Raw genomic sequence first — 11,373 nt, forward strand, 5'->3', positions numbered from 1 at the left:
AAAAAAAATCAAAAGCTATTTCTTTGACAAGACTAATAAAGTAAAAAACTCCTAATAGGACTGATCAAGAAAAAAAGGGGGCTTAAGTGAGCATTACTACCAATAAGAAAAGGACATAATTACAGCTACATTAAAAAATTTTTAATTATATTAAAATCTATAACAACCGTACGCTGATAAATTTGAACTCAGATAATTTTCTACCAAAACATAATAATACAACTAATTGAAGGAAACAAATTTTAAAAAACCAAAAAAAAATTATGAGTAAAAATGAGCTTCAATAAATCAATGGCCCCAACCTCAATCTTATACAGGCTGCACCAAAAAATAGAAAAGAGGACATTTTCCATCTTATTTCAGAAGGTTAGTATAACTTTGAGAGCAAAACCAGTCAAGGATGGTCAAAGAAAGAAAAAGTTTAGGTCAATCTCACTTAAGAATATAGAAGAAAAATCCTACATAAAATATTAGCACAATGAATTCATCAATTTGTAAAATTCATAAGTCTTAATCAATCAGATTCACAATTTAACATTTGAAGATCTATGAGAGCAATTCATGACAAAAAAAGATTGAAGGAGAAAAATAGATGCAAAAATATATTTATAAACTAATTTTGGGACACACAAGTGCAGAAAAGCATTTGATAAAACTCAACACCCAAACATTGTAAAAATTCATAAATGCCTCCAAAATCTTATGACAAATATACTGAGAGGTAAAAAATTTAAAGCATATCCTTTAAATCAGAAATAACACAAGGAAGCCTATTCTCATCACTTTTGTTCAACTTGTACTGAAGGGTTAGCCAATGCAATAAGACAAGGAAAAGTGAAATAAAGCTTGTAAGGACTGGAAAAGAAGAGCTAAATCAATATTCAAGAGAGCTCATTCATTCAATAAATATTTATTGAACACCTTAATGTGTCAGTCCCTCTTCTAGACACAGAAGTAAATAAGAGAGACAAAAATTTCTGTCATTCTAGAGAAAAGAAAGGTTCTAGATAACAAGCTACAGTAATCAATAGGAGTTCCTTATAACAACAAGCAAAAATTTAGAAATTGTAACTTAGTCAAAGTATTCAACACATATTTTCTGACTCTCTATTATATTGCCAGACACTGTCATAGAGATTAGGGACTGGACAACAAAGAAAGAAGACAATGTTCCTCCCTTTATATTCTAGAAGGAGAGAAAGATAATAAACAAATAAATAGGTATATAGAAAAGTAGTGGTAATTTCTTGGAGAAAGAAATAAAGTGTGATAAGGGGTTATTTTAGGGAGGGCAGCCAGGTTACATCTGCAATTTAAAAATGAATACCATTTTCAATAGCAACAAAAAAAATAAGGTGCCTAGGAATAAATGTAACAAAAGATCTATCAGACCTGTATGAAAAATATAAAATTGTAGGAATGGACATAAAAGAAGTCCTAAATAAATGGAGAGATATCCCAAGTTCAAGGATAGTGACTCTAGACTCACTGTTGTAAAGAAGATATTTCTCCCAAAATTATTTTGTAAATGCAATTTAATTCCAGTCCAATCAATAAGTACGATTCCATTTATGTAAAATGTAAATCAGAAAGTAGTAGTTGATGCAGTGTGTATGGATATATACATATATGGCAAAAGTATAAAAATATGAATAGAAATGATACACATAAAATTCAAGATATGGGTTACCTCTGTGATGAGGAGGTAAAGGGATTTGATGGAGAACCTCTGCTGCCCTGAAATATTTTGTTTATTTAAAATTATTTTTTTAAAGAAAAAAGTAATTTAATGATTAAAAAAAAAAGAGTGGAAGTGAGTGCAAACTGTTCTTTTTCCATAAGTTATTGGAAGGAGATTTTGTTGCAAAGAGAAAACACAAGATAAAGAAAGGAAGAAAGAAAGAATGACCCAGTAAGACTATAAGGAAGGAACTCTCAGGAAGGAAAACACATCTGAAGGATAGAAAATGTACTTTTGTATTGTGTGAATCTTTCCATCAATGCCCAGCATTATGTGTTGCAAGGTTTCACGTTATGGTGAGAATAGCGCTCCCTTGCAGCTCTGTCTCAGCTAATGGTTAGGATGCTTAGAGAAAACCAGCCAGGAGCCTCTGGCCACCTCAAGCCTACAGAAGCAATATGTCAGGCACACCTCTGAGTGGTCACTGCCGACCAGAGCTCAGGAGCCAACCAATTGGTCAGCTCTGCTCTACCTCTAGCTTCTCAAGCCAGATACCAGCACTGCTAGGTCTCCAACCAGAACAGTGAGTTGGTGGCTCTCACAATACTACAATGTGGGTCATTACAGTATAGCCCATCTGGACCATATACCAGACATTGTTTCAGCAGCAAGCTGTGACAGATAATTGCAAAGCAAAAGAAATCAGAAATATCCACATCAGAAAAAGAAAAGTATACATTTGTCCTTACTCCCAACATCTCCTTGACAATCCAATGCTTTATAATACACACAGTCACAATATCTACAATTATTTTTGTCAAGGAGTTGTTCTAAATCCATTTTCAGAATGGACGCCATGTTTGCTGCTTAAATTCAGGCTTATTTTTATCACCCATAATCTTATCAACAATGTGAAATATGTTAAAATTTTTCTTCTGCTTCTCAGAAAGTGGAAAGTGAAGAAGGGGAGATCACTTTCCTTAGAAGATGAATTACATGAAATTACCTCTCAAGCTGTTCTACTCAAAGTGCAGTACACAGTCCAGCAACAGCAGCACCCCCTGACAGCTTGTGTGAAATAAAGAAACAGGCCCTACCAGCCAAATGAATTAACATGCGAATTTGAGCAAGATCCTAGGTGATCGATATGCACATTAACGTTTGGTCCAAGGGTCCATATTACAACGTGAAGGTCTTTTCTAAGTACAAGGCTAGTAAAATCCAGCACTAAATAGCAGAAAAGACGTTTCACTAGAAATGATAGTGGGACAATACTTATAAGAATCGAGTTGAACTTTTTAAAAAGCTTTATTTTTCTTGGAAGTCTTTGTTTTAGGGCTGTACATTTTATAAGCAAATCTACCCTTTGGCTAAAATCTGTTAGTAAAATACGATGTGGAACAAAAATAGTACAATCACTGTTTCTCATTATCTTATTTTGATTCTTGAACCAAAGCCAAACACTTTCTAAAAGCAGTTTGCAAGCATAAAATACTACTTCTGTTAACTCTTTTAAATGTTTTGCAAAAAAGAAAAAAACCACAAAAACTCCTTTTTAGGTTTTGTTTCTCCCCCTCCTTTTTGTTGCAGATTCAACCAGAATTTCTTCAGTTTTGCTCCCTATTCAATTACACCACAGTGTCCATAATCCAAACCCCATGCTTCAAAACTTGCTGGGATTCATATGCTTCTCATATGCTTCTCACATACCCCAGGGAAATGTCTCTAAGCATCCATCTGGATACAGTTTAGACCAGGGCAGAAATAACTCACAGGCCTTGCCATAAAGCCCTTCATTATCTTCTGCATAAAAAGAAGCATCTTGCATTCTATGAAATTCATTTTAAACATAAAACTCGGGTATGAACACAAAGAAATCAAAATTAACTTCTTAAAGCTGAGAAAGGAAATAGCTGAGTCATTAAGTTTTTTTTATACAGTAATTAGGATTTAACGTCCATTAAACAGTACAATGGATGAAACTTGCTTTCTGTGTTTGTAACTTCACATCCTCTACAAGAAGAGCCCAGTGTAGTCTATTTGGGTTTAGTTGGGAAATATCATAGAAGATATCTTAGAAATGGAAAGACTGAGAGAATTAACATTCACTGAACATCTGCTCTGCACCAGCGCTGTGCTATACGTTGAAAACTAAATATCTTGTTTAATCCTAACAGTGTTCCTAGAAACTTGCTATTTTTATCCCTCTATAGATGAAATGCATCTTTTTAGGTTTTAATTAAATAGTTCCTTGATGTTAACTTGATAATTTGTCAAAAACTGGGATCTTATCTGTCTTAAACATCCTTGGTACCTAGCTCAGTTCCTGGCAACCACCAAATGTCAGAGTGGTCAATAATATGAATGTGATAGAAACCAAGAGGAAAAAGACCAAAAAGAAAGCCATTTGTTCAGCAATTATGAGGCACAGTAAGACATGAGAAGGACTCTGGACTTTTTCATAAGGACAATGACCGTGACTTTGCCTTGACTCAATGTCACGTGTACCCTGAACATTGGTGGAGTAAGGAACCCAACCTGAGATGTTTGAACTTGGTCCAGGACTAGGACTGTTGTCCCATATTTGTAATCAGTTCCCGATGCACAGATTGGCATGTCACTGAGGAAGAAAAATACTTTTGAATCAACAGGTCAGTGTCCTCAAAACAATCCTCCTTCTCAACAGTAAGTTACTTACATTCTCTTCAAAACAGAATTAGCAGTCCCAGCCACAGTCCAATAGTATTTAATATAGTATAGCAAACCATTTTTAATTCAGGATGACAATTTAAATACGACAGTAGTATCACTCAATATTTGCTAATCACCAGTGTGGCATGTCACAGGTACCTATCTATTTATGGGTTAAAACATCCCATTTCACTTACCACGTGCTTTTTACATCTTCTGGGAGATACTATGATTGCTGCTTAATTTAGTCTAAGGCCACTCAGAATGTGATAGGATCCTACTGTCAATTCCACATCCACAGTCCATATTCAAAAAGTGTTACAATCCAATGAAGAACATGAAAATGATTTTATACACCAACTACTAAGTTCTAAAAAGCTTCCCAAATTATTCTCCTGATAGGAGCAGAAGAAAAGATGGGTTGGGACAGGGATAAGGGACATGAGTGAAGAAGGCTTAATTGAGATGGGAGGACTCTGCTAAAAGAAAGAATGTTGGTGATTCTCTGGAAGAACCTAAATGTGCTTAGTTTCAAGAAAAGATAAAATTACTATTCTCTAGACATGAAGTGTTCCATAAATTTATTTAACAAGAGCTCAAGAATGTACTGCTGGTAATGTTAGGCTGGACTCTAGAACTATTCTTGAGAGAATCTTAATGCTATTTATAACCCGAACTATATTTAAAAGAAAGGAAATCTGAGAAAAGACTTCCTATAGTTCCCACCGTATTGTCTATAACAGTTGCCTGGACACAGGTGCTGTTAGGCGTCCATCCTATTAGTAACTGTGCTCCCTTCCTGCAGATTCATCAGCACTGAAACAATACACCATAAAAAAGGATTTACATGAAAGACAGCTGGAGCCAGTTGCCAGGGGAACTGACAATGTTCCAGACACATTCCACATTATGGGGATAAACTTCTGGGTAGCCAGGGCTGTCGAAGATGCCTTCAGCCATGTGGAAGTTACCACCACAAGCTGGAAGAAAAGAGATATAAAGTGAACATCAGAGCAAAGATCAAATGCAAGACACCATAAGATAAAGGAGAAAAAACACCAGAGCCATTATCAGCATCAAAGGATAAAGTATTTCTATCTTGCATCAAAAAAAAAAAAAAAAAAAAAAAAAAAAAAAAAAAAACAACTATGTCATATATAATAAGGGTAAGAGTCTGAAAACTGAAAACCAAGAGCCATGCAGTGTGGTAGATGAGAAGGACCTGCCACAGTGTCTTTTCTAACAGCCTTTTCTCCCTGTGAACTATAACTTTGAGTAACAAAGGATTTGTTTTTAATCCTACAACCACGTGCAGCAGGACTATCTTCAGTCCTGGCCTAGGGAGAAAGCAGTAAGCCAGCTTGTCCTTCTCAGGAGAACACTGAAACACACACACCAATCTTCTAGGTGTCCTATAGATTTTGACTACTACGAAGGAGGAAGCCGGCAGCTGGCCAATAGATCTCTCCCAACGAAGAACCCCAGGGCTGAGTGGCTCTTCTTCCTTCTCCTCCCCATGTGCCACATCTGTCCTGCCATCTGTGTCAACAGCCAGACCCTGCCTGGGCCCAGCAGCAAGGCTGGGGGGTCTGGGAAACAGCCACATGGCTGTTCGTCCATAAGAGATGCCATCAAACACTGCCAGCCAGGGGCTGCCTTAACAAACATGCTGTAAAGGAGAACACCAAGACCCTGGTAAGCAAGTCATCTGAGGTCATGGGGTTTGGCTAAAAAGACAGCCAGGTTTCCAACCAGTTCTCCCCACTTCTAGAATGTACATGTTCACCTAAGTGGGAAGAAGGTAAGGTAAGGCACACAAGTGATCTCAGGAAACCACCTTCCAACTCTGAAGGTAAAACAGTCCCAAATAACAAACCAAGGATTTCTACCACATTTCTGTTCCCTTACTAGGGCCATTTGCCAACATTTCTTACCTGATGATGATGCGGCATATGTAGCGTGGAAACCATGAGAATTTTCATAAGAATCAGAGACAAACCTCAGTGTCAGGGCTGTGCTGAAGGATGTGATGGGATGGGGCATGGAGGTGCCACAGTAACGACCTGAATAGTGGAGATAATGACAAGAAGAGTGAATGATGACATGGCAGAGGCCTTTATTGCTAGTGGAGACATCTCTGCTAGAATTATAGGAGACCAAAGCAAATAGAAGAAATCACTACTAGAACCATTTAAATCAGGGTCAGCGTTTGAGACAATGACCGAGAAATAAAAATAAAGTATAAATACAAGCATAGGAGAGATAACTCATAAATATGATCGCAAACAATAGGACCAGAGGAAAAATTTACATGACCTGGCTGCAAACGTAACTAAAGCAAATATCTGCAGCACGGTAAGGACTTGGGTAAATAAATGTGCTAATACTTAAAGTCAATATATTATAGCAGAGAAAAGTGTGGATGCTGGAGCCAGACAACCTGAACTCAACTCCTGGCTTTGCCATTTACTAGCTACGTAACCCGAAGCAAGTTACTTAAGTGCTCTGTGCCTCAATTTCCCCACTTGAAAAAAAGTGATGTTGAAAATAATTAAAACTGTATCATAAGAGTACGAAGACTGAGTTATTATTTATAACATACTTAGAATATTTATAACACACTCAGCACAATAGAGCTATATGAGTGTCTGTTAAATAATACACCCTTATCCTTGGTCACAAGGATTTTTTATTTGCTTATTGACAAATATCTCAGGCAATACAAGGAGGCACAAGTGAGCACAGAGGATCAAGTGCATTCACTGATTGCCCACTATTGTCTCAGGCACTGCTCTGGGCACTGGGAATAAAGCATTAAGCAAAGTCTCTTCTCTGATGGAGCTTCTAGCGTAGGACAAGAAGTTTGTATGGCAAAACTCAAAACTTAGTAAATTCCAGGAGAAAGTTTAAATGACCTGAGATTATTTTCCTGATGGGCATTTCAGAAACTAGACAGCAACTCTCAAGTTTTACTGGGATATCTAACAAACAAAATAACACATTTTAAATTTAATAAATGAACAATTTAATTAAATTTATTTTGCTTCCACTGAGGACAAAACGAAAAGAAACATGTTCAATTTGAACGTAAGAACTGTGGTCAAATATTAATAAGAAATTTCTGACAGAATACTATCTAATGCTGGAATGGACTGCGTTTCATTACCATCTAAAGTGGTTGCAACTTTTACATTTTTTAAAAAACATATACAGAAACTTATGTCTTTGAATATAAACAAGCTGAGTTTCTTCAATTCCACATTAAGTCCTTCTTTCTTACCCTCTAATTATCTTTATTTGGCTTATGCTGCTCCTCCTGTTTATTGTAAACATTCTAACCTTGAATGGCAGTATATAAATATGTAAGTATATAAATAAAACACCGCCAAGACCACGGCGTAAATGAGTGAGCACTGCAGTACCTCGGAGGGGTGCGTCATAGTCGTCGCCATCCAAAATTTCTAAAAAGTCGTGAGTACACGATGTGCTGCTTTCAAGTCCAAAGTGAGTAAAGGAGAGGGTGATGTGATTGACTGTAAGAAAAAAGAGAAGACTATTTAATAAAGTACTGGCAAACAAAATGTAGTGGGAAAGAGATTGTACTGACAATTTCACACGAGGGTTCTCTACCAGGCAAGCAGCAATTCAGCAGATTTGCACAGGGTGGAGTCGGTAAAGAGGGGGAAGGGGAAAACTTCCATGCCAAAAGGTTTCCTTCGAAGAGTAACAGAAGAGTTATTTTTCGTTTGTTTGTCTGATTTTGGCAGCTGGCCTATACAGGGATCGAACCCTGCACCTTGGTGTTACCAGTACCACACTCCAACCAACTGAGCTAAATGGCCAGTCCTAGAACAGATGTTTTCAAGTGTCTGTAGAATCTGAAATGCTATGCTAGTAGTGGTAAATAAGAGGACTCCTGGATAGGTTTATTCCAGGCACTATTGGGAATGTCTTGCTGGATAATAGAAAACATTTTTATCAGCCAGTGCTGTGTTCCTTTCATAAGTATTTTTCTAGATAGAATTGTTTCCCTAAATTTTGATTCTTTACATGTGCTTGGAAATAAGACATTCTTTTCTCCCTGCCACAAGCATCCTAGCACACTCAGTTTTATTTTAGGGCCAGAGCTTGTGCCCTAGAGGATCTGAGTCATTTATCAAGAAAGCTTTGAATTACTTGCAGAACAGCAAGTGCCTGGGTACGTTTTCCTTTTGTTGTTTTTCCAAGGTCCCTAATCTTCAGAATAGGATCTTTTCCTGTGCTGTTCTTGAACCAGTAAGATCTTTCACCTAAATGCTTTACAACTCATTAGAAAATAATCCTTAGGCACAAAACTGCTGGCTCAAGGCAGGGGGCTTTTTTATCTACGGCTCAGTTTCTGGCTGGCCAGCAACTTTCCTTGGGGGCTAAGGATTACGTCACTGACCTCCACCTCTTATGCACACCAACAGAGATCCTATCAATGTGTTAACTTATAACATCACTAGGAAAAGTGCTAGATAATACTTAAGCCAAACTCTTCTTATTACAGATTGTTTTGTTTTCATCTTGAGTGACTAGCTTATTTTACACAGATCATTAATTATAGAGGGGAGTGAGAACTTAATGCCTTTCCCACATTATGTCTGAAATAGTAAATTTTTCCTGAAAACCTTAAAGAAGGGCCGGGGTCCTCTGAAGCAGGGTTCATAATGGCCCCAGGATCACCCACTTTGCAGTTGTTTTGTTGTGTCTTTAGGGGTCCTCTCCTCATTTTCTCTGTCTGTAAAATGTGGACAGTCATTCTTAACACCAGACTGTTACCATGTCAGACAATAAGATTCTATGATTCCAAAAAGAAAATTAAGCACTTAACTAAATGTTTCTTCCACGCCTGTGCTGGCATTTTTAAAATGCATGCATTGCAGGGGAGACCAGGTTTTATCATTGGTGTCCACTTTGATTGATAGGCTCGTGGCACTGCATTCTCCAACTGTGAGTTTCTCCAGTGTATGGTTCTTATTATTTATTTACTCGTATTCACTCAGCAACTGTCTTGAGCACTCATTGCAGGGGAGACCAGGTTTTATCATTGGTGTCCACTTTGATTGATAGGCTCGTGGCACTGTATTCTCCAACTGTGAGTTTCTCCAGTGTATGGTTCTTATTATTTATTTACTCGTATTCACTCAGCAACTGTCTTGAGCACTTACCACACTCAAGCACATGTGTCGAAGATGATTTATTTATCAATTATTTTTGCTTACCCCCAATCTCACATGACTGTCAATACAGCAAGGTTATTGGTTCAGGGTGTGTGTGTGTGTTTCTTTGCTAGGCTTTTAAACTAAAAAAAAGTAAAAATAATAATTAAGAAGAAACAGTAAAGATTACTTCCTTCTCAGATTAGGAAACGCTTGTCCTCATGCACATCAGGAATTGGGACTTCCGAAAGAAGAGGAAGGCCATCGGTTGTTTGCACTGAGGAGGTAAGAACATTACTCATTGACTGACTTTCCCACAGACACAATCTGCCCTGGGTTCCTTTTCTTTTTTATTTTTGTTACTTACAAGGAGGTTGAGCTTGAATTATCCAGCTGCAGTTCTGATTGTTTGGATACTTGGCAGGGAACAATGGAGAGGAAATAGTATCAAAAGAGCTGGTGAGGATGTGGCCTCCACAGGCTGAAGAACACACAAATAAAAGACACACACATATGTCATGTACTTTTGATTTCTACTGACTGTACAGAACAATCATTTGATGACTACAAACAGAAATGATTTTTCCTTATTTCTGAAATGCATGCCAAGGAGATTCTCTGCCAAGGAAGCTGCCCATAAACCATAAGAAAATGGGAACACACTTTACATTTATAACAATATTTGTCAATTACAGGAAGTGGGGAAGCGGCATAAGACAATAGATTAAAAGAGTATGAATTGCTTGAGTCATTCAAACAAAACTCTAGCACTGATTCACTTACTCTGTCCACTCATAGGTATAGGGATAATCCATTTATAAATGACTTTTTTTAGTAAAATAAATACTCATTTGAACAAGACTTCATGTGGATGGCTGCATATTATCAGAGAGCTGCAAAGCTCTATGGGAGTCCAGAAGAGGGAGAATCCATTGCTGCTGCAGAGATTAAGAGGGGTCTCACGGTAGAGACAGTGGGTGAACGAAGACTTGGAGGGGGTGGAGGGGTAGCCAGGGAGGGGACAGTCTGAGCAAAGACACAGAGGAGGTGAAGGCTGCACCTATACAGACCTGGCTCAAGCAAGGAGTGCTTGAGAGGTGCTGGAGCTGATGCTGAAAGTGGTCAGGGAAGAGACCCTGGTTCACATCTGGAAGGGCTTCAGAACAGATGTTGGAGCATTCAGTGGCATGATCAAAGTGGGGCTTTTGCAAGTGACTTTGGAGGAAGATGGGGCAAGGGTGGGCGAGTTTGAGGAGGCTGTTATAATAATCCAGATGAGAGCCAGTGGGGACTTTTTACTATGAAGCAACACATAAGTGAATAGTTGTGTTGTGTAAAAAAAAAAAAAAAAAGTCTTAAAACGTGTAAAAGAAAAAACAAGTATTAAGAAAATGTTTTTTTTTTAAATCATCTAGAATGATTGATTGATAAATATAGTCTGTCTTTCTCCAAAGTCTGCAGTGCATCTTTGGGAGATCTAGATCCAGAAACTGTCCCCATCCAGGGCTCTTTACCATAGAACACAAACAAATCCACTGAAACAGACCTAATGACTAAACAAACTAAACTTATCTGAAGTGGATGATCTGAATCATCTGAACACACATGAGTCATAGTGAAGTTAACCAACACCCTCTCCAGCTCTGGGTTCTTTCCACCTCTGATAGTGGGACAAAGGGTTAATCTCTGAGAATGACCAGATGAAAGGCAACATCTGAAAAGGTCTTAAAAGAAAAACTCAGAAGTGGTGATTTAAGAACAAAAACAACAGAAAACAACTGTAACTGATCATTGGACAATGCAGGAGTCAGAAATGAG

At 37.8% G+C, this 11,373-nt stretch overlaps 1 protein-coding gene across 1 annotated transcript in view; it reads right to left on the minus strand.

Annotated features, from left to right (window-relative positions):
* Positions 1-11,373, minus strand: part of CUBN (cubilin (intrinsic factor-cobalamin receptor)) — a 121,979-nt gene that overhangs the window by 109,469 nt on the left and 1,137 nt on the right. Inside the window, exons 2-5 of the mRNA XM_008567728.1 lie at positions 9,923-10,036; positions 7,795-7,905; positions 6,307-6,435; positions 5,220-5,352 (exon numbers count right to left, since the gene is read on the minus strand). Of these exons, the coding sequence (XP_008565950.1) occupies positions 5,220-5,352; positions 6,307-6,435; positions 7,795-7,905; positions 9,923-10,036 (487 nt within the window). The remainder of the gene's footprint in view (positions 1-5,219; positions 5,353-6,306; positions 6,436-7,794; positions 7,906-9,922; positions 10,037-11,373) is intronic.

This window comes from Galeopterus variegatus, unplaced genomic scaffold, assembly GCF_000696425.1.
Source record: "Galeopterus variegatus unplaced genomic scaffold, G_variegatus-3.0.2 Scaffold339, whole genome shotgun sequence".
Classification (NCBI taxonomy): domain Eukaryota; kingdom Metazoa; phylum Chordata; class Mammalia; order Dermoptera; family Cynocephalidae; genus Galeopterus; species Galeopterus variegatus.